The 27,245-nt window shown below is 43.9% G+C and overlaps 1 protein-coding gene and 1 long non-coding RNA gene across 8 annotated transcripts in view; both read left to right on the plus strand.

Moving 5' to 3' along the window:
- dab2ipb (DAB2 interacting protein b) overlaps positions 1-20,173 on the plus strand; it is a 183,977-nt gene extending 163,804 nt beyond the window's left edge. For 6 of the 7 annotated variants that reach the window (XM_061263171.1, XM_061263172.1, XM_061263168.1 and 3 more), the window contains 7 exons: positions 103-304; positions 2,063-2,241; positions 3,082-3,973; positions 8,429-8,581; positions 13,089-13,291; positions 14,390-14,477; positions 20,002-20,173. In XM_061263171.1, coding sequence (XP_061119155.1) covers positions 103-304; positions 2,063-2,241; positions 3,082-3,973; positions 8,429-8,581; positions 13,089-13,291; positions 14,390-14,477; positions 20,002-20,169 — 1,885 coding nt within the window. In that variant the 3' untranslated portion in view covers positions 20,170-20,173. The remainder of the gene's footprint in view (positions 1-102; positions 305-2,062; positions 2,242-3,081; positions 3,974-8,428; positions 8,582-13,088; positions 13,292-14,389; positions 14,478-20,001) is intronic. The other variant, XM_061263170.1, reaches the window with a different exon arrangement.
- Positions 20,174-20,316: 143 nt separating this feature from the next.
- On the plus strand, positions 20,317-25,168 carry LOC133141386 (uncharacterized). The gene is made up of 2 exons (XR_009710093.1): positions 20,317-21,531; positions 21,624-25,168. It is a non-coding gene; the product is annotated as an uncharacterized LOC133141386 (long non-coding RNA).
- Positions 25,169-27,245: the final 2,077 nt, after the last annotated feature.

Below are 27,245 nucleotides of genomic sequence, written 5' to 3' on the forward strand. Positions count from 1 at the left end.
CTGAGTGTGTGTGTGCACGTGTGTGTCTTTTGTATGCCTCATGCTCACAGCAGAGTTGGTCTTCCTTCCTGGGTGTTAACCGTGGCTGGTTCTCCCGGACAGGTTTGGCAGCAAGGAAGAGTACATGTCCTTCATGAACCAGTTCCTGGAGCACGAGTGGACCAACATGCAACGCTTCCTGCTGGAGATCTCCAACCCAGAGACCATCTCCAACACGGCTGGTTTCGAGGGCTACATTGACCTGGGCCGAGAGCTGTCCACCCTGCATTCTCTCCTGTCCGAGGTTGTGTCTCAGCTGGAGCAGGTGCGTTAGCAGGGCCTGGGAGTCCTCTGAGGAATGTTCAAATGTGTTTTTAGAACAGATTTATAAATTATATATAAATATATAAATTATATATGAACACACTTTAGAACAGATATACTGTGTGTAGTTAGTGGGCTTGCTTGATACTGGAAACATCTGTATCAGTATAAATCAGTTATCCTTGTAATAAAAGTTTGTTAAAGGTCATAAGGCACACTTTTAAGAGGTTTTTGGAAACTTTTTTAAATTAGGTCAATAACTTTCAGTGAGACAACACCCAAGCTGAGTCACTAAACATTGTCAGTGAAATGCAATTGTGGCTGTTCCAAAAATTCCTTTTGCTTTTGTGCTTGTTAAGCCCCATCAATCCAACACACTCAGTGAGATTTCATTATTATTTCCAGCACCCCAGGCCATGGGCACACTCACACTTAGCCATCATTTACAGCTCTTGGTCTGACTCAAGGCCTCAAACTCCAAAATACTGCAGAAAAATACTTTATCTGAGAGAAAAAGTCATTAAAGGCACAATTGAAAAAATGTGGTTTTAATTATTGAACGAAAGTGTCAAATAATTTTGAGAAAGAGAGGCATTCAGACTGATATAAGATATGTTTTCCATTACAGAGAAGAGGAGGGCAAATATTAACTCAAGGTCTCGCAAATAAAGAATGGCCAGCTTTGGGATTTCATGCCAGCTTCTGCTCTTAATCATTTCATTAGTCAAATAATTTATTTTTCCCATCATTTGTTAAGTCACAAGCTACAACTGCAGACTGCACATGTACCTAGGTGAAAACATTTTACCATGGTCCAATATGGGAATTGATATGAACAAGAACTTAGTGGAACAAAACTAACATATACCAGGACTATTATATATTATATATATATTGTATATATAAAATGACCATTCTCAAAAATATATTACATTTATCTCAAAGTGCAATCCAATAGCATCTGACCTTCTGTCCTGTCCACCAGTCCTGTAGCTTACAGTGTGATTGGAGAATGACCCATTGTACTGCCTTGATTCCAGCTAATGGGCAAGAAGGAGTTTCTCACTGAATTATGTTATTACCAGCTCTTTTTCTGATGGTGTGAGCACCATGAACTTTCTTATATGTACAAAAGACGCTGTATTCTGTCGCTCTGTGCTCAAAATGACAGGTGACCATAGTGTTGCTGGCAGTGAAGTTCCTGGATTTGTTCCTGATGTGTATGCAAGCCCATTGGATGTGGGCATCCTGTGGGAAACCACTGGTGGAGGGACAGTGGAAATTTAAATGAACAAGAAATGTTTATCTTAGTGAACACTGTAATGGGCAGAAATGCATTAGAATAGAGAATATGAAATCAAGCAATGTTTTGGCTTGCAAATTAAATTGAATGATGACATAAAGCCTTACAGTCTTGTTATATAAATATTATGTTCCATTTACCAGGTGCACTCTGAATTTTGTACATATTACATCATAAGATTAGTAACAAATTACTCATGTCCATAATTTACAGCTACTGTAAATAGTAAATAGTAATTTTGTTTTTTTATGTATTTTATATTGCTATATTTGTGTTATTATTAACTGGCAAAAGTTGTTTATTCGTACTGCATATCAAAGTAGAGGTCCTCGAGGTTTCATGTGATTAGGATCTATTTTCTGTATCGCCCTTCGGATTGAGCACTTTAAAACATGGCAGAAAATGATTTGTTCAGTGCGAGGTCCAGCCTGAATTATTTCCCCCTTCTCTCTCCAGAGCACAGCCTCCAAGCTGGGCCCGCTGCCTCGTATCCTGCGGGAAGTGAGCACGGCGCTGACCAACCCCTCCAGCGTCCAGATGTCCCTGCCCACCGAGCGTGTGGCGTCCCCGCCCGGGGCCAGCTGCAGCATCTCCACTGGCCTGCAGAAGATGGTCATCGACAACGAGCTGTCTGGGTAAGGATCAAGGAATCACAGCTCATGGTTATGGTCTGTATAAAATGATACATGCTGAATACGTCATGCTATCCGGTTGGTAACTTGATGGATACTGGGGTCATGTTTGTAGCCTTTGTTTGATCTTAACTGGAAGAAGGCATTACCCGTGAATTTGATAAGGAAGAATTGCGATCGATTCACAGTTCTCCCTGTGGATTAGCAATGCTCATCTGGAATCATGTTTTTACAGTAAATATGCTCACCGGGCGATTGTCCCATGGTCGTTTGCGATCAATAAGGATAATTAAGCGCTCTCCCGATGCCTTCATTTCAAAGCCCCTGTCATCTCTTTATCTCGTTGAGTTAAGCTGGTCCCACTGAGATTTATAGAGGACATTGTGAATATACTCCAAGAGTCTGTTAATTGCAAACTATTTACAGTGAAAAGCTGACTGAAGCGAGACAGTTTGTGGCTGTCAAGATTACAAGGAAATATATCACCTGGCCACTGTAATTGTTTTTAGACAATAAAGCCACAGTCTACCCCTTTCTTGAGAGGGAAGGGTGAAGCTCGACAGATCTGCAAATGAGAAAATTCCACTGCAATACAAACTGTGTCTCCACAGCTCTCAGCCTGACAGACGTTCTCATTTAGCGTCCCATTTCTCTTCTTCCCAGAAACAATTTGATTCTCTCAGGTCCTCCAGCTTCTCATCAGGGTCTAGTGGTAGATAGGAAAGGGCAGCTCTGCGTGGAAGAGATGCGGTTCAGTCGCAGCACCTGGGGCCATGTCTCAGCTGCAGAAGCGGTGTGTCGGACTATGCTTCGCTCACGTTGCTGTTTATCACCGTGTTTCAGGTTGGTCGACTTCACACGCTTGCCGTCCCCGACCCCTGAAAACAAGGACCTGTTCTTCGTGACGCGGAATTCAGGGGTGCAGCAGTCTCCCGCCCGCAGCTCCAGCTACTCGGAGGCCAACGAGCCCAACATGCAGATGCCCAACGGCAGCAAGAGCCTGTCCATGGTGGACCTGCAGGTGGACCTCCAGGTGGACCTCCCCAACACCTCCGTCGGCGACGCCCTCAACGACAGCCAGTCGCCCATCGGCCCCGTGGGCGGCGGGGTGTGGTCCGCCCGGACGCCCCAGGGCAACACCACTACCATGGGGCCCACCCTGCGGAGGGCGGGGCAGACCCCCACCACGCCCAGCGCGGAGAACGTTCCGGGCCGGCCGCAGCTGCTGGCGCCCCTGTCCTTCCAGAACCCGGTGTACCAGATGGCGGCGGGGCTGCCGGTCTCGCCGCGCGGCGTGGGCGACTCCGGGTCCGAGTGCCACAGCTCGGTGAGCTCCCAGAGCAACAACGAGGACGGGGCGGCGGTCAAGCACGGCTTCCTCAACCACGGCGGGGGCGGGGGCGGGGGCAGCAGCGGGGAGGACTTCGCGCGCCGCTCCGGAGAGTACACCCGCCGGCAGATATCCCTCACCGAGGCCCAGCACCAGCCCACCGTGCCGCGGCAGAACAGTGCCGGGCCCCCGCAGCGGCGGATAGACCAGCCCCCGCCGCCCACCGTCACCCGGGGCCGCACCCCGCCCAACCTGCTCAACACCGCGCCCTACCCCCGGCCCTCCAGCGGCAGCATGATGTCGTCCTCTCCCGATTGGCCGGGCAGCGGGGCGCGTCTCCGCCAGCAGTCCTCCTCCTCCAAGGGGGACAGTCCCGAAACGAAACAGCGCGCCCAGCACAAACAGGTCAGTGGGGACCCCCCCCCCCCCCCCGGCACTGAATCCACTCCACACCAAAACCCCTCCCTCTTTTACAGCCTCTGTGCAACACATCACTGCCCATCTGGTTTATTGAGAGCGTTTAAGATTCTTTATCACTTATTCCTTGGGAATGAGCCTAATTAATGTTAAAGTTGAGGAATGTCATCGTCGTTATGCTTCTCACATAAAGGACATACTAGCTGTTCCCTGGAAAATAAGTGGTTTGATTTTATTATGTACAGTGACCTTGAGTTTTTTTGGAAGGGTTTTAATTATTTTGTGATGCTGAAGGTTAATATAGCACTGCATACATTTCTCTCACATACAGTATTTTGAGGTGCATGGACCTTTTTGGTAGTTTATGTTGCAGTTAAGTGACACCCATGCTGTATTTAATCGAGACTTCAACGGAAAATGTATTTTCAGTCTGAGCCTTTATTTGGACCTACCAAGCACAAACCATTTCAGGGCCTTATGACTGGGTCAGCATGCCAGAATTAACTCCTTCCCCCCGATTTGATCGTTATACACCAGCTTTTTATAATTGGAAAAGCATTGTGAGAGCCAAACCTGCTTCACCCCCGAGTCTGCTCAGGTGATGAGGAATCACATGCATGATTGGGCTGTGCTGGCCTAGTGGCCTTGTGCCACAGGGAGGCTGGGGGTGCCGCAGACAGGCTGAATGGATGGTGTGCAGTGCAGGTGGTGTGGGGCCATGATTAAACGCCTGCTCCTATTGTCGAGACTGCTCCTTAGAAGCCTTGCGAATGAATCTTCATTAAAGCCTGATCAAGCAGACCCTAACTTAAGTAACCGCTGGGCTTACCTTAGAAAAGTCTCTCTCTCTCTCCCTCTCTCTCTCTCTCTCTCAGATTTATAATCAAACAATTCACTGGTTACAGTTCACATTCTCAGGTTTTATTTCTTTATTATTCTGTATTTATATTCTTTATCTTATTGCACTGCAGCCATCTTCAGCTCCTGCTTGTTTCGGGGGCTAGTTACCTGAGGTTTTGTCTTCAGCGTGTTGAATTGGATTTGGATTGGTTCAATGACTTGGCCAGTCTAGAATTTTCCCGTTTTTGGCTTTGAAAACCACCTTTGTTGCTTTAGCAGTATGTTTGCTGTAGGATGAAGCACCGTCCAATGAGCGTGGAGGTGCAGTTCCTTGAACTTAAGCAGATGAGATGCTTCTGTACTCCTCTACTAACAGCGGGTACATCACCAATGAAGTGAGCCAATATCTGTGGCAGTCTTAAATGTCCAAACCAATGTTTCACAGATATGGGGGGTGCTTTGGATCATGAGTAGTTACTTTCTCTCTCCATACTTTATTCATGCCATCACTTTGGTACAGGTTGATACCTGTCTCATCTGTCCATAAGACTTTGTCATAGAGCTCTACGGTTGTTTTATGTACCTTCTAGCTGTTCTGTTCTTGAGTCTTACCACTGGTTTGCAACTTGTGATGAACCCTCTGAGGTTAAGCTGGTGTTGTGTTCTCATAACGGTAGTCTTTGAAGCATCTATGCCTACATCCTGGAGAGTGATCTTGATCTGTTTGACAGTTGAAAAGGGGTTTTTCTTCACAATTGAAAGTATTCTTTGGTCATCCACTAGATGGGTCTTCCATGGTGTACCAGGTAATTTGCTCACCAGTGCATGCTTGCTTCCGAACAATGTCTAAAACGGTTGGAGTTTTAACACCCAAAGTTTTGGCTATGTCTCTGGTCGATTTTTCAGCCTCATGCTATGCATTTAGTTGTTGCAACATGATTGGCTGATTCATTATTTTCGTTAACAAGGTCGGCCCAATAAAGTGCAGACTGAGTGTATGTACTGTAAGGAATAATCCACAGTGAGAGCATTTCTTATTTGCAGATGCTTGTTTGCAATTTTACAGGATGATTCAGAACAGTTTTTAAAGGCTGAAATCATCTTCGGACACACATTACACACAATAACTTATATCAAACAATTTGGCCAACAGCCAGAATCTCCATTTTGTGATACCTAGTTAAAGGAAATTACTCTAGCTAATTGCTTTTACAAACAACCATTTCAGAACATGACATAGTAGTTAACTGAAACAGATATTTTATTGCTAATGCACATCATTAGCTACACCATTAGCAAGCTTACAGCTATTAATATCGCGATTGTAAAATCTACTCACGTTTCTATCAGATGCCATTTCACTTCCACTTCAGATAACTTTATTGGCATAACAACATCGTGGTCAATAAAGAACCTTTTGCTTCGTATTACACCGCCAGAGCGTCTCAGGACACCTGTCCAAAACTACCTGTGCAGTATACGGTTTTAATGCACACCTTCCAGCCAATCGGAATCAGGTGTTCACTCAGGCCATAGCAGAAATGGCTCTACACTTATTTTTTCATTCTTTCTTGCCTCTTACGTATCCATTATTATCCCCGCTCTCCCTCTCTCCCTCTCCCCTTGTCCCTCCCTCTCTTTCTCAGTGTAGTGATGTATGGATCAAGTAAGGTAGATTAGTAACTTAAAGCTTTGTTCTGCGATGGATTGAAAACATTTTCAGGTTATATTATGATTATGATATATATATATATATATATATATATATATATATATAAAGAGAAGAAAAAGTGTTTGGTTTCTTTAATCACTGGCTGGTTTTTAGGCCCCAGCGCATTACCACGGTACATAATGAGAATGTTTAGAGCAGGAACATCTTTTCTCAGACTATGTCCTCAGGAGCACATGGCTGGATTTGGAATGTATTGGGGTAATTACTGTGATAACAACTACAATCAGCTTGATTGTTAACCTATTGTCTTTTTTTGTTTTGTTTAGTTTTTTTGTTTTTTTTTGCTAACGGGGATGAGTGTGTTCCTCGTGATTAAAAGCCCAGGGCTAATCCCTCTCGCACGGAAGCAAACGGAGCCGTTAGCCGCAGTGCATCCCTGTTACGCTCCGGTGCCTCCAGGCCAACGGGGAATTTGGCAAGCAGGGTTGCATTAGATTTCAGGAAGGGTTTGTTCTCGGAAAGGGCCGCAGGGATGAGGTCATTTGCCCTCTCCCCACCCTGTCACCGCGAGTGAGGGAGGGCACATCCTGACGGAGCGTAGGGTCACACATGGGAGGTAGAGGAGGAGGGGTAGAGCTCTGTGGAATGAATGGGTGTGTTTGAGAGCAAGCCTCATGTGTGTTATTGATTGTGTACTTTATTGAGCCCCACACTAGTAATAGGCATATGCTTGTCAGCGGATCATTTTAATTGGTTGTAATTATACACAGCGGTCGATCGTTGTCCTCAGCTAGTGCAGTTTGAGAATAAAGGTTGCAACAAGGGCATCCCAGCCCCCACAATGCATTGCTTTCCCTCAGGATTAATTGATTGATGGAATCCCGGGCCTGTGTGTAGTCATGCAGGCTTGGTTGTCATGATCCTCACGGTCCTCAAACAGCCTTCACACTCTACCTGACCACTGTTAGGTGGTCTACAGTGGTACAGCCAAAAAGATCATCGGAGTAATGTCAAAATCCTGCTTTTGTACTGTATGAAAGTGTAAATGCTGGATACTGGAGAGACAGCCAATGTTGCCATGTTACATTTTAGAGCAGGTCTGGATCTTTGTAAGAAAGCACTAAACGGTTTCTTTGATCGCTGGACAGTAATTGTTTTCCTTGTCAGTTTATTGCTGTTAATACTTCATGGGCTGTCAGCACAGACAGTCTGAACATTATAACCACTGTGACAAGTCAAACTTAATGGATCCAGCACTCATAACGGTTTTGTTGAAGACTCAGCCGATATCCAAATACTCCCAGTTCACTGCACAAAGGCACTCTGTCATTAAACCCCATCATTAACACTCAAACTCATAAGTTTTTAATTGTTGAGAATTGCCTCCATTCCAATCTGGCCTCAGTGTCTCTCTTAACTTTAAAGATTTAAAAGTTAAATCTTCCTCTTTCTCCCTCACAGGCTCACATCTCCACACTACTGTGGCAGAGTATCAGTAACAGCTGTACGGATTATTTAACCAGCAGACGATCAAAACCTAATGTTGGCTTCATTTACATACCATCTATGGTCATTTACATATCTTCGCTTACATATCGAAATCCTAATTAATTTAGCAAACCAACTCAGAGACTCCCTCATCGACTGCTGGGGGGGGGGGAAACCTCTGATGTTTATTAACCAACGAGAATCTATAGCACACAGGTTCTTGTTGGTGGCCTAGGTGCTGACAGAGGGCCAGGTTGAGAGAAACCATCCCATACACCCGCACACACTTCCAGCCTCCAGACTGCATTCCCATTGCAGCTTGTCTCTTCATTTTTAATGGCGTTTTTTTTTTTTTTTTATTTCCTTCATTTCCTTGCTTTGTTGCTGTTGTTTTTGCTCCACCGGCAGGCAAGCTCATGTGTTTGTTGTGTTGGTTCCACTAGGCCCCCTCCCCAGTGAACCCCCATGCTCTGGACCGCACCGCCGCCTGGCTTTTGAATATGAATGTGCCGTATTTAGATCACGAGGGAATTGACCCAGATTCCAAACACAGGGACGACCTCAGAAACGCAGAGGAGCTCACTCAGATCGAAAAGGTAAATTCACCACCCCCTTACCCCTTCCCAACCCCCCCCACCCACCCCCCCTTCCCCGTTCCTAAACCCTCCCCGAATACTAACCCACCCCAGACTGCCCCTCTCCCCACCTCTCAAAAATAACAAACCAAACCCACACCCCCTTAGTGAAAAAGTTCATAGATAGAGTTTGCATGGTCTCACTATCTGTTTTTAAAGATTCGCCAATTACAGAGGAGTTAGTTGTTCTGGTGATTTAATTATTTATAGTATGAATGTTGATATAAATTAATGTATTTTTTTTTGTATTATTCCTACTCTACTGCACTAGTGTCTGTAATAGTGGCAATAGTCTTAGTATAGTCGAAGCAGTGAAGATGTTTTAAGGTAGAAGCAGGAAAAGCACTATTAAGCTAGAGTAAGACATATGGCATGTAGCCACTAAAATGTAATTAGGTGTAAAAGATGGTCTGTGCTCCCTTTCGTGCATAAAAAGTCATGCACTGTAAGCGAATCACCATACAGCTCTCTCAGCGAGTCTCCTGCTCATCGGCAGGTAAACTTTTACACCTCCCTGCACCTGGCTAACCCTTTACCTTTGCCTAAACCAGTGCCTGTACTACATCTGTGCCTGGGTAAAGCTATGGGAGCCCCCCTGACCAGTGTCCCATAGGCCTGTTCACCTCATGAGACTGCAGCATTCACATTCCAGATTCACCTGCTTGTTCATCCGGCCTCGAACCGAGAGTGCAAGAGTCTCCCTGCTCCAACCTCACGGGGATCACTGCTCTGATATTCCAGTCACACGCGCAGTCTGTCTCTCACTAGTCCCTTAAGTGTGCGGTTCACACACGCCGTACCAAGCCCCGGGAGGGATGAGGTGTACAGTAGCTTGGGAGGCTGTGCGGCGGCAGTTGTTTTGGTGTAATGTGTGCTGTAGGGGGCTTGTGCAGACCAGCTCATTCAGTATATTATCACCCTCCATGCACATCCATACGAGCTGGACTTCTGCGAGCACAGTGTTACGGGTATTTCCTCAGAGACCCCAAGGTTTTATTGGTGGCGCTTCAAACTGCTTTATTCCATCCATATTTCTGGTTCATTTTTAATTACTCGGTATTTTCACTTCGTCCATATAAATGTGAAAATGTGGGGTTTTTTTCATTTTCTCTGTACAAGAAAAAGATGATGTAATTATATGGGATCTAATGTCATAATTTTTATAACAACATGCAACATGCACAAGCATTGAGCACTTTATTAGTTATTTATTACATTTATTTTTTAGACTGCTGCTGTAGCCTGTCCACTTAGAGTTATGATGCATTGTGTGTTCAGAGATGCTCTTTCGCATACCATTGTTTTTTGCATTATCTTCCTGTCAGCTTCGACCAGTCTGGCTGTTTTCCTCTAATCTCTCTCATTAACAACATGGTTTTGCCCACAGAACTGCAGCTCACTGGATGTTTTTAGTTTTTCACACCACTTTCTGAGACTGAAAATCCCAGGGAATTAACACAGTTTTTAAGATACTGAAACCACCCTGTCTGGCACCAACAATCATTCCATGGCCAAAATCACATTTCTTCCCCATTCTGGCATTTGGTCTGAAAAACTGCTGAACCTCTTGATCATGTCTGCATGCTTTTATGCCTTTAGTTGCTGCCACATGATTGACTGATTAAATATTTGCATTAACAAACAGGTCTACTGAATAAGGTGATCTCTGAGTGTATAAACTGGGTCAACATAATAATAGCCTCAATATTAATCACATAAATTGTCTGTAGTTATTTTTGAGTAGGAGCACATAAAGACATGTTTGATTATTAGTCACTGTGGAGGAAAAACAGGTCAACGCACTGTATATTTCAATCGTGTATAATCATTGACAAAAATATACTGAAGCACAGTGCTCAGAATAGAAACAGTCCCAGTTAGGCGGAATGCTGTCTGCTGTCACGGCAACGGGTTTTGTGACATCAGAACAAGGTTGGTGAAGTGTTTAAAAATGGTCTCAGCTGGCTGAGCGTTGGTTGTGTTTTTGTTGCCATTCGCACCTTACAAAATGAAAAGGAAGTAGCCGCCATTTCGGGTCAAAGCAGTGGAATGCACCCTGAGCTTGGTCTCCATCCAGTTTTAAGGAACACTGAGAAGCCATGGGAAACTGGCAGGAACCAAAGCCACTCTGTGGGCATTCAAGACCATTTCCAGTCAGTCTGTCCCAGTATGTAAAAAACATGAAAAGATGCTAAAATGCACTGGCTCCATTTGTCAAGCTCACTTAGAGGGTCTTGTACATGGCAGCTGTTGCAGGAAGCATATGGAGGGTTGAATGGAGTGATGGAGCAGTTGAACAGAGAAGAGCCTTTATAAATGAAAGATGAAAGTGTGTAAATTTGACACCGAATTATCCCAGTGTTGTAATTTTGGCTGGCGGAGAAGGGACATGTGGCCCAGCAGTGGGGCAGTGGGGAGAAGGGCACAGCTCCTACTAATCACCATCTCTGACGGCCTAGCCGCACCTCACTCCCCCTGCAGCACTCTCCCTGACTGCTCTTTATAAATTATACAGCGCCGCCTCTCCACCGCCAACGCACGCGTGCCCCCGCCACATCCAGAGCGGTCGCAGGGAACAGGCAGGCCGCATTTCATACACCAAGTAAACGCTGGGGCTATTAAATGCTGCCAATCACTGGTGGGAAATAAATAAGGAAAAAGTCATTGGTCCTGGTGAATCACTCATTCAACTGAACCAATAATTAACCATACAATAATAATGACCCATGATTTATTTGGGCTCCCTCGTGCATTGTGAAACGATTTTACAGAACTGACGTTTTGAGTCGACGTCTCTCTCAGATATCGTCTGCCATGGCGGGAACGTTCCTTTTATGGACGCAATAAACATGGCTGTGCTTTGCCTTGTAAATCTTTATAACAGTCCAGTGGGCCAACATTTTCTCACAGCTTTTAAGGGAAAATTAATTTAGTTTCATGATATACAGTGTGTCTAGCCTTTCTCGGGTCAGTCTGCTGTCTGGGAGGACGTGGGGTCTTGTTTTATCCAGGACGTTTCCGGTTTAAAGCCAGAATGCCATGACACTGGCAGGGCACTCAAGCACCAGACAATGACGAAGCCCCAGCGCTGTCTGCTGCCCAGGCAATCTGTAGTTCACCCTTCAGTGGCCAAATGAATCATTGTATTACTTTGCCAATTTATCTGAGGTTCATACTGGTTTACTTCAAACTAGAGTTCATGCTGTCAGTGAATGAATGAGCATGCATCTCATCAACCAATGGGCCCAAGTATGGAAGAGCCCAGTTGCTAGCTGAGATGAGGGAATGGGGGGACAAAAAGTATTCTGCACACCAGGATTCTGGTGTGATAATAGTTTGAAATAAATTCACAGGATTTATAGAGCATGTTTTCTGATCTTCTCAGGAGGGTGTTTTCAGAGTTCTACTTTTTGACAGGTTGACCTTGCAGCCGTTGGATGTATATTTTTATATATCTGTGAGGGATTTTATTCTTTTCCTGGTTTCCCTGAGCCAGCAGGAATGTGCTTTAAAACATCCCAAGGTACAGTTTTTAGGGCTGGAAGAAGCTCTTTATCAGCTTCATGAAGAGACCTTCACCCCCACCCCCACACCCCCTCAACCCAAACCTAACACTTTCACACTGCTGTATGAAGAGAACTCCAACCATCTTACACACCCTAACCCCAACCTAACCCTTTCTCACAGCTGAATGAAGATACCCTCACCTCCCATTACACCCCCTCAACCCAACCTAACACTTTCACAGCTGTATGAAGAGACCTTAACTCTCAAACCCCAACCTAACCCTTTCACACAGCTGAATGAAGAGACCTTCACCCCCAACCCCAACCTAACCCTTTCACAGCTGTATGAAGAGACCTTAACCCCTAACCCCAACCTAACCCTTTCACAGCTGTTTGAAGAGACCTTCACCCCCAACCCCAACCTAACCCTTTCACAGCTGTATGAAGAGACCTTAACCCCTGACCCCAACCTAACCCTTTCACAGCTGTTTGAAGAGACCTTCACCCCCAACCCCAACCTAACCCTTTCACAGCTGTATGAAGAGACCTTAACCCCTAACCCCAACCTAACCCTTTCACAGCTGAATGAAGAGACCTTCACCCCCAACCCCAACCTAACCCTTTCACAGCTGTATGAAGAGACCTTAACCCCATAACCCCAACCTAACCCTTTCACCCAGCCCCAGTGCAGGCAGGAACACACTGTGCAGGAAAACAAATTCGCTTCAGAGGAATCTTGAGGTTGCCTTTGGGAATCTTTATTCAAGGCACAAAAGAGGCAGAATAGCGTGGAATGCAAAAAGAGCAAAAATGATACACGCAATCACACTATTCCACAGTATTTACACTGCGAGAAGACGATGGCAATCGGGGCATGTTTTTCCCCGTGCCTGACCCAGCGGTGTCTTGTCCCTGGTGCCGTGCCCGCGATGATGACCGTCGGCGCGCTTGTGTCTCCGCAGTACCAGCAGGAGATCGCCATCCTGCAGGAGAAGCTGCGGCTCTCGGCCCAGAAGCTGGAGGAGTACGAGTCCAGGCTGAAGGGGCAGGACGACCAGGCCCAGAAGATGCTGATGGAGTACCAGGCCCGGCTGGAGGAGTCCGAGGAGAGGCTGCGCCGGCAGCAGGACGACAAGGAGCTGCAGATGAAGGGCATCATCAGCAGGTGAGAGGAGCGGAGCGCTTCACGGAAGCTTCTGGAACAGGGGGTGCCAGGGTACCGGCTCTGGAGAGCCGCAGTGTCCGCGGGTATTTGTGGTCTCCTTTCAATCCGCTGCCAATTAAGTCCCTGTGTTCGGATTCTTCGTATGACTTACGACAGTCATCGGAATCCAGCAGACACTGCGGCCCTCCAGGATTTGAGTTTGACGCCCCTGTTCTTGTACATAGTACAGAGTACATAGCCCCTTTAACCATGAAATATTTTGTGACTTGGTTGCCTATTAAGTACTGTAATGATTGAAAGGGTTGGTGGTTGAAATGCAACGCTTGACTTCAAATTATAATTATTCAGCTATTTACAGCATTTTTGGCCTTTTCTGTGTCGGAATTACAGTTCATTCCCGTGTCTCATTCTAGTCTGACATAAATAGAGCATATTTCCCTCCAGATTGGGGTGGTGTACACAATGCCAGTGTGAGCCCTCATATGTGATGAGACTGAAGCTGACACAATCTGCTGTGGGGTGATCGGGCAACATGAACTTCCTCCGATCGCTATCAGCTAACGTGGTGCTAACTGACTTATCGGCGCGCCCGTGTATAGATTTCATAGACACGCCCTGGCCTTGCATAACAAATGCACTTGTTTTGCTGACGGAACATTACTGTGTTCCCTCCCGGTGCTGCTTGTTCCTTGCGGCCCTCTCTGACCTCAGATGAATGGCGTGATTAAAGCCGGTTGCTTGAGCGCTGCGTCGTGGCTGAGGCGGCCATGTTGGGGTACGCAGAGGCCCTAAGGGAGAGAACAGAAGCCAAAGTTCACACGCTGGCCTCAGTCTGTCGCTCTCCTCTGATGGAAACAGCTGACCTCTGACCCCAACACCCTGCAATAACCAGAGAGGCTGTTCACCTGAACAGGCGGGGAGTGTGGCACCAAGCTCATATTTGCAGTGAAGAAAGTACACAACCTTGCTGTCCAAGAGAAAACAAACCTTATTTTCTTTGTGTTCTCTGAAGCAATTAAAATATTTCCCCATTGCTACGACAGCTAAGAACGATAGCAGAACTCCAGATTGACGCGTTTCCTATCCTGGCCATTCCAGGTTAATGTCCGTGGAGGAGGAGCTGAAGAAGGACCACTCAGACATGCAGGCGGTGGTGGACTCCAAGCAGAAGATCATTGAGGCCCAGGTCAGTTCCAGGCACTCACACACACGTTATCTGCATTCAGACAGCAGTGCTCCCGTCTGGCCCACTGTGAATCCTCCTGTGGAGAGTGCTTGTCAAACCTGCGTCAAATACCCCGGCTTTTTATCCGCTTTTACACCACTCCAAATTCAGACATTTTATATACAGAGCATCTAAAGTGCAACTGTTGTTAAAGGCCCCATTTATCAGATATCCACAATCATGCAAGATTATGCTGCCTGAGCAAAAATGTTGAATCCTGTAGACATAAAATAAGTCTGTAGGAGACTCAAAAGTACCCTTTTCTTAATTATTTGTCAGCCTCAGATCTCCACCTGCATATCTCCCCCAGTTAGCCTCAGACGGTTAAAGACAAGCTGAAATGGTATAAATGGTAGCTTCTGCATTGTGATGTATGCACGAGTGAAGCGGATCTTTCGGGAGAATTTCTGAAGGGCGGGGAGTCAATTTCACTGAATCGGGGGACGTCAGATGAGGATGTGCAATGGTGTGTGAAAAGGATATTGATTGGTGGCCTGTAGCATTGTGGTTGAGGTACATGACTGGGACCCGCAAGGTCAGTGGTTCAATCCCCGTTGTAGCCTCAATAAGATCTGCACAGCCGTTGGGCCCTTGAGCAAGGCCCTTAACCCTGCATTGCTCCGGGGAGGATTGTCTCCTGCTTAGTCTAATCAAATGTACATTGCTCTGGATAAGAACGTCTGCCAAATGTCATTAATGAAATGTAAATTTGAGGGGAACAGAAAATTGAAGGACATTTAAGCGACATATATGCCCACCTGTACATGATCCTAACACTTAGGAGGTCAAGTCTCGTAAGATCTTGTTTTCCAGGAAGTGGATGTAGAAAAACTTTACAATTACAATTTCCAGAAAAAAAAATGTATATATTAACATTTGTTCATGGTTATGGTTATAAAGAATTGGCTAAATTGAGGGCAAAGTGAATCTTGATTTCTGCTCGTCTTTAAGCAGGGAAGGCAAAGGAAAATGAATGTCTCTGAACCCCACAGAGGGATACAGTATAATAGTCTGAGGTGTAAGCTAAAGTATATGGTGATGGAATGTCTTGGCAGCAGCTTGACAAGTAAGATTAAAGCTACTGTTTGGCAGAAAATGACATCATTTCAGCTTCATCAGAGTGGCTGGACATTACACAAATGAAAAGAAATGGTTCAATTTGAAGTTGAATGCAAGAAATGTAATATTGCATATTAAAGAGGGGAACATGGTGGGCTGTGCTGTCATTTGTCATACTAGAATGTGACATTGACATGGAGCTTTTGAGTCTTGAGCAATTTTAACATTCCAGTCAGCGATAGCCTAATGCATTATTCACTTCCAACTCTATTTTGGCATTTTGAACATGTTTTGAATGAAAAATTTACATATTACTGTTTCATGAAATTTAAAGGAACACATTTTTGTCACTTAAGATAAGAAATGTTTTGATTGAAGCCCACCCAGTTATGCTTATGTTGTGTTATTTATTTTGTATGTATTCTTAAGTCTGCACCTTGACCTCATATTCATTGTTTAATTTGAAATCAAATGGCCCAATACAGGCCCAAAATAACAAAATGGTGTCCCTGTACTTACAGAATATGCTGTACTATAATATATAGTGGCTTCAGACCCCTTCATTTTCTGTACTCTTTATTGTCGCGTAGATTTAAGTTTAAATAGATGAAATTGCCATTTTTGTCGATCAATCTATACTCAATAACCCACAATGACAAAGTGAAAACATCTTTTTGCAAATGTATTTAAAATCTAAAACTGAAATCTCTCATTGACATAAATATTCAGACCCTTTGCAATGGCACTCTTAATTGTGGTCAGGTGCATCCTGTTTGGTTTAATTATCCTTCAGATGTGCCTAGAACTTGAGTGGAGTCCGTCTGTGGCAAATTGAATTGATTGGACATACTTTTGAATGGCACACACCTGTGTATATAAGGACCCACAATTCACACTGCACGTCAGGACAAAAACCAAGTGGGGAGGTTCAAGGAACTCTTTGTAGCAATATAATTGTGGTGAGGCATAGATCAAGGCAAGGGTATAAAAACCATTTCTTAAGCTTTGAGTGTTTCCAGGGGCACAGTGGCCTTAATAATTGTGAAATGGAAGTAGTTTGAAACCACAAGCGTTCCTAGAGTTGGTCACCTGGCCAAACTGAGTAGCTGGGCAAGGAGACAGTCACTCTAACAGAGCCTTGGGAAGCTCCAGAGATGGGAGAACTTGCCGGAAGGACGACCCTCTCAGCAGCACTACTTCACTCAGGCCTTTATGGTAGAGTGGCTAGACGGAAGCCACTCTTGATTAAAAGGGATATGATAGCCAGCTTGGACTCTGAGAGCATTAGGAAAAATATTATCTGGTCTGATGAGACAAAAGTTGAACTCTGGACAGAACTCCAGGCACTGTGTCTGCCAAACATCAGGCACTGCTCATTACCTAGCAAATACCATCCCTACAGTGAAACATAGTGGTGGCAGCATCATGCTATGGTGGTGCTTCTCAGTGGCAGGGACAGGGAGACTGGTCAGAATTGAGGGAAGAATGAATGCAGCCAAATACAGAGAAGTCCTTGGAAGAAAACCTGCTCCAGAGTGCACGCAACCTCAGCAAGACAGTAACCAAAGCATACAGCCAAGACAATGCTGGAGTAGCTTCGGGACAAGTCTCTGACTGTCCTTGAGTGGCCCAGCCAAAGCCCAGACTTAAACCCCATAGAACATCTGTGGAGACCTGAAGATAGCAGTTCACACACGCTTCCCATCCAATCTGACAGAGCTTGAATGGGATAAACCGCCCAAATCCAGGTGTACAAAGCTTGTAGAAGCTTACCCAAGAAGATTCAAAGCTGTAATTGCTGCCAAAGGGGCTTCTACAAAGTACTTAATTAAGGGTCTGAATACTTACAGTATATAAATGAGATTTCATGTTGTAATCCATTGTTTTTATCCATGTAAATTAAATCTAACTTAATAAAGTGTGCAAAAAGTGAAGGGGACTATTCTTTCTGAAGCCACTGTATACTGTAATTGCACACATATAAATGCCAGGGGAGGTGAGGAAACCAGCTGCTTAGCTGCAGAGCAGTACTTTTAAGGCTTTGTGTGGGTGTTAGAAATGGAACCAAGGGCGAAGAGCCCAATCAGAATGTGGGTGTTCGGTCAGGTAACTGACTGAAACAAGTGCCAATCTGCCCAAAGGTGCTCTGATTCAGTGGGAAGGAAAAGCAACAATTCAGGCTGTTAACCCCTCGAACAGGGTGGCAGGAACCCAGCCAGGGGAATTTGCAGGAGAAAACCATACCTGCACTTTTACAAACATCTTATTTCTGAACTCCAGCTATACCCTGCCGTACCAAACCACACTGTTCAAAAGCATCTCACACTGTTCACATGCGAATATCAAAGCCTGAAGTACCTCTGATTCCACTTAGAGTAGGCTAGCAATGGAGCTTTCAAGTCCAAGTCGTAATGTTAGTGTTCAGAAACATGCAGCAAAGTGAAGCAGGGTCAACCGCAAACATGTGATATTTAACTGATTGCTTGCTTTAGGCTAAAGCCATTTTCCACAAATACACCACTCCCCATGAGAGGTTTTGGCGATCATCCAAGCAAAACAGGTAACTGTAATTGGCTGTCTTCAAAATAGTCACATAATAGGCCGAGAAATGTAGGTCATTATTTCATGAGCTATAAACACACTCATAATCTATTTGGTTACAATGCAACTCTATCTTCAGAGACTATCAAACTCTGTTCAATGAGAGGCTTCTTGCACTAAGGTCTTGGAATGTTCTGTGGGCTATAAATATCTCCAGTTTATGGCTTCCCCCCCCAATGTGTTCTATTAATTTCCATTTTTCATATGGAAACTATCTTAAAATATTACCTTTGAGAGGCATTTAAAGGGATAGAATGATTTGGGGTAGTTTTATAGTGGTCAAAAAGCATTTTAAAATGTTGTTGCAGTAAGTTGCTAGCTCCAGTAAGATTAGAACATGGTAAAAATAAATATTGACATAATTATAACTTTTCACTCTGTGAATTGGGTTGTATGTAAAGGTTTCTCTATCAGTAATAGAGATATGCTGTGTAAATGTAAGCTCATTGAGGATATGCGTTTGCATTCCTCCTAAGCGTTAGGGGCTAAGTAAAGCCCAGTGGAACAGCTCCCTCTAGTGGCAGAAAGATATAAATTGCTTTCAGGGTGAAATGTGGTGCGCGTACAGCTTGGTCAAGAATCAGCCAGCTGATATTGTTTGGTCCCTGATTGGTTTGCATCCATTATGTTGCTTTGAGTTGAAGTTGGGTAAAACTGCTCAATTAGTAAATCAAACCTTCAAAGTTCAGTAGCTTTGCGATGTTGAGCATCTTTGAAAGTGGGACAGCATCTCCTATTTTCCTCTTTTGTTTGATTGCTCTAGGAGGGGGACCCTTCCAACAAAAAGAAAAAAAATCCAATTAAAATGATTTTAACTAATCTGCTGCCGATATACCTGGTCCCAAAGATGTGCTGTGCCAAGTTTCTTTAGTACAAACCTTTAATTACTCTGCCAGATTAAGTATTTAATCACATTCAATGTAATGGACCTGATGTTTATCTTATTAAATAATCTGATGGTTTAAGGCTTAGTAGATCTGTAGGATTGCATTGTGTCTTTATCCAGTATACCGCTTAATTATTATCTTGTTGTTGTATTTTTTCATTTTCTGACCATATCCAAACAAAGACTACCATGTTTCTACTAACTCTTAGATATTGTGTTGATATAATAATGATAAATCCAGCAGGACTGAATGATCGGAAATATAGCATGAAGCATTATTGCATACTGTCGATGTTATCACATTTTATTCAGGGTGATTTTTATCACTGCACGTTACCCAATAATATTAGCTAGTTTGAGCTTTATTGGAGCATTTACATTGTTTGCTGCTGTATAAATATACCAAGCCTATGTAGCCTTTACTAGCTGCAAAACAATAAAATGCTAGATTTAACACAGAATGGTGCTCTGTTACAAACGGTGGGATTGTATTAATTAGTATTTGTTAGCGGTTATTGCTTTCTCATCAGACAGTGAACTTGACTGTGTGTGCTGTTCTGGAAGCGGTCCAAGCCGCTGTTATTCAGCAAACACACATAGTAATGAGACTTCATTCTGCAAATAAACACTAATCAATGATCCAACTCCTGGCCTAACCACCCACAAAAAAACAGGATATGAAATCAAAATGAGAAGCAGAATCCGGAATCGGAGTGGTCGTTCGGTCGCCTGAGTGCCTCAGGCAGATGTGAATAGTAAATTATCCAGCCTAATGATTGACCCAATAATTTTAATAAGGGCGGCTGATTCGGGAGCTGTGAGCTTCCCCATGGCCCTAGAGAGCACGTTACCATGGCTGAGAGCGTCCTACTGAGTCCACGCTGATCCTTTGTGTGCGTGTGTGTGTGTGTGTGTGTGTGTGTGTGTGTGTGTCCGCAGGAGAAACGCATCGCCTCCCTGGACGCGGCCAACGCCCGCCTCATGAGCGCGCTCACGCAGCTGAAGGAGCGCTACAGCATGCAGACACGCAACGGCATCTCCCCCACCAACCCCTCCAAGCTGCAGATCACCGAGAACGGAGAGTTCAGGAACAGCAGCAACTGCTAGTGTGTGCCGGGGGAGGGAGAGGGGGAGGGAGGGGAGCGAGGGAGGGAGGGAGGGAGCGGGGGAGGAGGAGGAGGAGGAGGATAACGCGCCCTTGGGTTAGGACGGTGGGGGTGGGGGTGGGGGCAAGGGGGTAGGGGCGGTGCCGATTACGGATGCCATGGCGACGGATGGCACGGACCGACCTGTGGAGATGGAGGTGCTGGGCATACGGAGGGAGTGAACGATGGACAGGGCGAGGACCGGTGCCCAAAGTTGACACTCTGAGAGAAGCCCTCGTTGTCCGGGGGATGTGCTCATTTTAATTGCACATTTGTGGACTCGAGGGAGGGGTGGGGGATGGGACAGCACATCGCTTTCCTGCGAGGAGGGGGGGGAATCTTGTTCTTGGAATGGTAACTGAACAGCACCTACACGGCAGAGTCCTCGGAGAGTGTAGAAACCGAGAGGAATCGAGGACATTCTTAACTCTGAAATCAAGCTTGTGACAAACCACTATATTACATAAGTGTCTGCCAGTGTTCACACAGCTCTGCTTCTGTACCAATGCTTTTGTTTTCAGTCGGGAGTAAGTTGTGTACACCTTGTTTTTTAACTATACTAATGTAAGCATTCTTGGAGCCAAATTTTATTTCAATGTATTCTTTTTTTTTTTTTATCTAACAGAAGCTTCTGGTATGTTAGTAATCGAGCTATATGACCCATTCCATTTCACCTTGTTTTCCAAAAGGCCTCCACTGTAGCTCTGTGTGTTGCACTTGGTGAAAGTGTAGGAAGCATGTAGCACAGCCTGAACACTTCAACCATAGCATCGTTGTTCTCGCGCCCTTGTTAAGCAAAAGGGCACCATTCAATTGTGTATTCTGTAAAGTGTGGTCATTTGACCATTTGAATTGTTTCTCACTTCCCAAGATCAGTACAAGCATTTGTATTTAAATGTTTTTCCTGTGCTGAGACTTCTCGGTGGTCTGTGTTGGCTAGCGGGTATGGCTGTACGCTTTAAAGGCATGTCTGAAGAGAACCTTTGAGTGTAATTGGGGTGCACATTTCAATAAGAAAGATTAGTTGAAATGTGAAAAAGACTGGAGGAGGGCAGACTAATGTGTTCGCGTAACACAGACATGGCTGGCAGGAAGAGTTGGGAGGGGGCGCTTGAGAGCCTCACAGTAGAGAGAGCAGATCTGCGCAGTAGAAAGCAGGTCTGCGCAGTAGAGAGCAGGTCTGCGCAGTTGGGAGAGCAGGTCTGTGCAGTAGAGAGAGCAGGTCTGCAGGTCTGCGCAGTAGGGAGAGCAGGTCTGCGCAGTAGAGAGCAGGTCAGCGCAGTTGGGAGAGCAGGTCTGCAGGTCTGTGCAGTAGGGAGAGCAGGTCTGCGCAGTAGAGAGCAGGTCTGCGCAGTAGAGAGCAGGTCTGCGCAGTCGGGAGAGCAGGTCTGCGCAGTTGGGAGAGCAGGTCTGCAGGTCTGCGCAGTAGAGAGAGCAGGTCTGCACAGTCGGGAGAGCAGGTCTGCGCAGTAGAGAGCAGGTCTGCAGGTCTGCGCAGTAGAGAGAGCAGGTCTGCGCAGTAGAGAGCAGGTCTGCGCAGTAGAGAGCAGGTCTGCGCAATCGGGAGAGCAGGTCTGCGCAGTCGGGAGAGCAGGTCTGCGCAGTCGAGAGAGCAGGTCTGCGCAGTAGGGAGAGCAGGTCTGCGCATAGCCAGGAGTGCAGGGCACGCAATGCCCCTCCAGGCAGGGAGCAGGTGGTGATGGGAGGAGGAAGAGGGGGAAACAGAGGTCTCTGAAACAGCAGAGAGGCACGGGTGAGTGACATTTTAAAGGCTAACGTTTACCCTTGCTGTCCGCAAAAGCATAGGATCAAACCCATTAATCTTCCTGGCACATCTTCTGCCAAAGCATCCATTAAGATTTTAACCTGCCCTGAAAATGGCCGCCACCTGAGTAGCATGACGCCTCTCTGTCTGGAGTGGATCTTTAGAGTGAGTATAATTGAGTCAAATGAGTTTTAAAATGAAGTTACCCTGATGTTGTATGGCATGTTTGTCCCTGGCCCTGTGCATGTTTCCCTCTCTCACAGCAGACACGCGAAGCAGTGATGTTCACAGCCTCGAAAGGATTTGATCCTGTGTTCTAGAAGAGCTCACTGGTCATTCACACTGACACTGGCAGTAAAATAGTCCCACCCAGGAAGATCAGACTTCAAAAACTGTGTAATCTTTCACCGTTTCATATATTGTCAAAAACCATTTCTCTGTCGGTAGCGCAGGAGGTGTGACTCATTGGAATGTGCGGTATGAGTTGACGTAAAGAGAGCAGCGTGACGGTTAATTTTAAACAAACACTGGACTTGTAGCATTGTCGATCACGCTCAGATAATGGCCGTAGGAAAATCATTAAGAGTCACTTTTCTCCTTTTGCCAGTTCTAAGCATGCTGCATTGAATGGTTACATGTTAGCGTTAAACCTAAACTTTCTTTTGAATGCTAAAATGCTGATCTGAAACATAATTTAAGCTCTTCGTGTGGCATTTTCCCGCAGATTAGTTCCACCCTCGGCTTGGTATGGTGTTGCTACTTCCCTCTAAAACACTGTTGATAGCGGCATTGGCGACCTTCACTGCACGGGGGGCTACCGGATTCCCTCAGGAGACAAGGTCCAAGTTTAACACTCGGATTTTTATTAATTACTTTCAACAAGAAACCAAAAGTAAAATAAATTCAATTTAACCATGGTAATAAATAGGCGACAAAAACAGTCTTAACTAAAGTAGCATCAGAATTACAAAAACATAACGTAAATATTAAATAATGAAATTTAAAAAATATGTTACAAAGTTGTAGCCAATCTATGACAGTACAAACTGATTACAAAATAAGACTACAATATGGAAATATAGACCTGAAATATAGAAGACCTAACTGCAACATCGCCAACTTTTTTAACACTGTTATTGATCAGTGATAAGTGACACATAGGCTATATAATGTGCTTTTATACATTTAATAATGTCAATGTAGAAGCTCTACAAATGCACTTTTATTTATTTTCTACTTTTATTTTGAAATTGTAAGTATAAAGTACCGGTATTGATGGTGTGGAGATTATGACACCAGTGTTGTGTACCGTACGCCACCGGATAGACCCAAAACTCCACCCCGTTGCACCCCCACCAAGCATTTCAGCATTCTATATTTTGTATATTTTTGTATTCTTTTTCTTACCTGTAATATATTTTTTTTCGCATGTTTCATGGTCAGTGCTATGGGCGGTGGCACAAATGGTATGATTTGATTTTAGTTGCCAATGATAAGGAAGCGCAACTTCCACTATATTATTTGCTGCATACTTAAATATTAAGATGAGTGTATTAAGGGGCAGTGTGCCTCAGATATGTAAATAAAATGTTCACAATATTTTTACCTAATGTTATAAGAGAGCCCTCTTTTTTTTGTAAATGTTCCCTGTGTTTAACTCTACTGTAACTGACATCACAAGAATATTGTAAATATATTGTTTTGTTTTATTTTTGGTGCGGCTTCTTTAGACAGTTCCAGCTTTCGGTTTTACTGCTGCTTCAGTCTGTTGGTAATCTTTTCTTTTCAAAGGAAAACACTGAGAGGAAAAGAGCAAAGGAAAGCAGAAATTACGTTTGTCTGGGGCGACAGATGAACTGGAGTGCGGAGGAACGAGACTGAGCCCTTCTCGGTCAGACGCGTTTACCATTCACACTGAAGGAGGCATGCGCTTTAGAGGAACACAAGCACAAACTCCATGCCCCCTTCGAGCGCTGCACACGTGCACTTCTTTAACCGACCAGCTCTATGCACTTTTTTAGAACCTTCAGTTGTCCCCTTATGAAAGGTGCTACCCGGACAGCTAGAATTGTCTTTAGTTAGAAGAAGCTTGCTCAGATTTTGTATAGCAGACAGGTACTTGCAGGGAAAAAAAAAAACAATTTCCATATCAGTGTTTTGCTTTGAAAACAAGAGAATACTATGTACAGGTATCTTCAGAAACGACTCTTATTATGCCACTATGATAGGCAGGGGCCACTGCAGTGTTGAGTTCTGTGGTTCTGTCTTCTCGCTGTCTGTGCAAACTTTCCGCTCCAATGGACTGAGATATTTCTGATTCGCTGGATCTTACTCCGTCGTGATCCTTGGGTCGTTAGTATACAGAAACAGGTTATGGGTCTCCTTTTGGAAAAGGACATCCAAAGTCAGGAAGCGAAAATGAGAAGCAATGGGTAAGCGTTCAGTATGTTCAAATCATTTCACATTATTTATCGATTTAATTTCCTTTTAATGCAAAAAAATATATATAAAAAAATAAATGAATTCTCCCGTGCAGACGAACAATCATCAGAAAAACCGTGGATTGAATGTGTCGGTGGAAAAAGCCAAGTAAGAATCTTGTTTTGTTTTCCAGGTAATAAAATGCCTCTCTCTTCACCGCCCAACAAGCAGTTCATAAAAGACTCACATCTAAATTCTAGAGCCTCCACTTAAAAGGCTACTTTCTTGGCAGTGGATGCAATTATTCCACAATTTAATCTTTAAACTGAGAAAGGTACAACATATTTAGAGGATGAAATAACATGGCTTCTTCACAGGGTTTTCAGTCAAATATGAAATAGAGTCACTCATCTTATCCCACCTACATTTCTATTACATTAGTGCCATGGGCGGAGAGAAGGCTATAGCCTACAATATTGACAAAAACAAGCTGAAGACCGTGGAGATATTCGCTCTCTTTCTCACTGACCCCCCAACGTGGAAAATTACTGGTTTCTAAAAAAATAAAATAAAAAGGTGTTTGTTTTATAATCTCTTCTAGAAACACTTTTGTAAGTATGTTGAAAGTAAAGTATTTGCTGGACTCTGCTTCAGTTAACCACGGTGACAAAACAATAATGTACAGAGAAAGTTGTTTGTGTTTAAGAAAAATGTGGCTGTGCAATTTATGTACATTTGCAACTAGAATTATTAAAGTTTTATTTAGCTATTTTAAGTTTCTGCCCTGTCTGTTCTGTGATATTCTTTTTTAATTATGCCCTCTGGCTCATTGGAAGTAACGAACAACCTTTGTGTTTTATGCTTTTATACCGTGTACAGATATGTAATGTATAGCAATATTCTGAAAAGGTTTTTTTAAACTAAGGAATACATTATATGTCTTTACAGCTCTCTGAACCTTATGCTGGTGCTGGTGGTCAGTCGAGTTTATATTTTTCATGTTTTTTTAAAATTAATTTTAGGTTTAAATAGGGTTTGGAAAATGGTTAGCTTGAGTGGCAAGTTTAGGGTTATGTGCGATGGTAAAGGTCATTTTTGGATACAGGTGGATAGGAAATCATGGTCATTTAAAATCCACAGTGAAAAGAAATGAATGGAAATGTGTTTCAAGAAATGTATGATGCAAAATGTGTTTCAGTAAAAAGAGTAGTCCTATAGTTCCATGTCCAAAAAGTGAAAAAATACACATATACAGTCTGGTCCAAAATTATTGTCAGCCTTTATAAATATACAAAATACTGTAACTGAGAAAGAATTGACATGGAATATTGACATGGAATCAAAGACACAAAGTCTTCAGATAAAAGAATCCCCCAAAAACAGATTTCACAATTATTGGCAACCCTGGTTGACATGCACAGGATATTTTATATTTGTATTTTACCCAAAATATATATTTACATCAAAAACATTACTTTGTCCTGTCATATCAAGAAAATTCACAACAATCGGTGACCTGCAGCCTTGTCACATTGACTAAAGACTTTGTGAGTTTCACAAAAGCAGTGCTGGGGCTAACACTAAACCAAGAATCTCACTTTCCAAAGTGAATATTTTTCCAAATGTATTGCTCCTCAAATCTTCGAACTCAACACTGCCAGGATTATCCCTACATTTATTCCAATCACACTCGACAGCCACAAAATATTTTTCACCTCTATCATACCAAACTCACAGAGGATGCAAACATGTCGCCAGGCATTAATCCACTGACAAACCATCACAAACTTTTAACAGTCTGATGACCAGCTTAGCGTCCTTACTATCGGGACCAGAGCTTAAAAAAATGTAACATTGATAAGAGATCTCAGTGGCATCAATGCCATGGAATTGTCTAAGTGTCATCTAGAATCTATTATTGCCCTGGTGTCAGCTTTAGGGTAGTCCTTTGGCTTTTGGTGGTTAGCCTCTTGGAGCATAGCTGCAGTTGTAAGGCGTACCCTTCCATCGGCGTTGTAATCATTAAGTAGTGGACAATTACACACTTGGTATGACCTCTTTATCCTAACAGGCGGCGGCTCAGGCAGGCTAATCCTAATGCTGCGTATGCTTATGAACCTGTCAGGATTCCTGCAAAAACAGCGGCGTTAGGGCTTCGGCTTAATTCAGTGGCAATGGTGTACCGTGCGTGTCTTCTGTAATATTCAGATTGTTTATTCAATTTAGAATGGTTTACAGCCCCACTAAAGCTGCTTTTGCTCATAAGCCTGTGCTGTGGAATTAAGCAGGTTCAGCCACCCGTGGGATCGGCCCTACAGAGTTCTGAAATTTAAGATTCATGAATGCAGTTGAGATTTCTCAGGAGCATTAAAAAATAATGTCTCTTATTTAAGGATGTAAAAGTAATGAAGTTACCATTTCAAACTCAAATTCTGGTCCATGAACGACTACTGAAACACACTGTCCATTGCTGCAAACATACTCTATAAAACAAGGACTTACTGTATATCATATTAAACTTTATTGTACAGCTAAATGTCTTGCAAATGCAAACTACCAATAATATACCTTTTATAATGAAGGTACACAAACAAAATGCCTCAGTTTCTGATTTATATATCAATAAATATCTGCATAAAATGATAACAGCAACCCAGTGTTGGAGCATTTATGGACTAATTTGCATACATATTTTATTGGATTGCTTACTGCCATCAACAAATTTCCTGTCATGTCAGTCTCCCTACCAAACAGTGGAAAAGCTTGGAATATAATTATAAATCACTCATTAAGAAGATGACAAATTATATTCATAACTAACTTTGCAAATGTGTAGAGAAGTTCAGTTCAGT

The sequence above is a fragment of the Conger conger genome, chromosome 12 (assembly GCF_963514075.1).
Source record: "Conger conger chromosome 12, fConCon1.1, whole genome shotgun sequence".
Classification (NCBI taxonomy): Eukaryota; Metazoa; Chordata; class Actinopteri; order Anguilliformes; family Congridae; genus Conger; species Conger conger.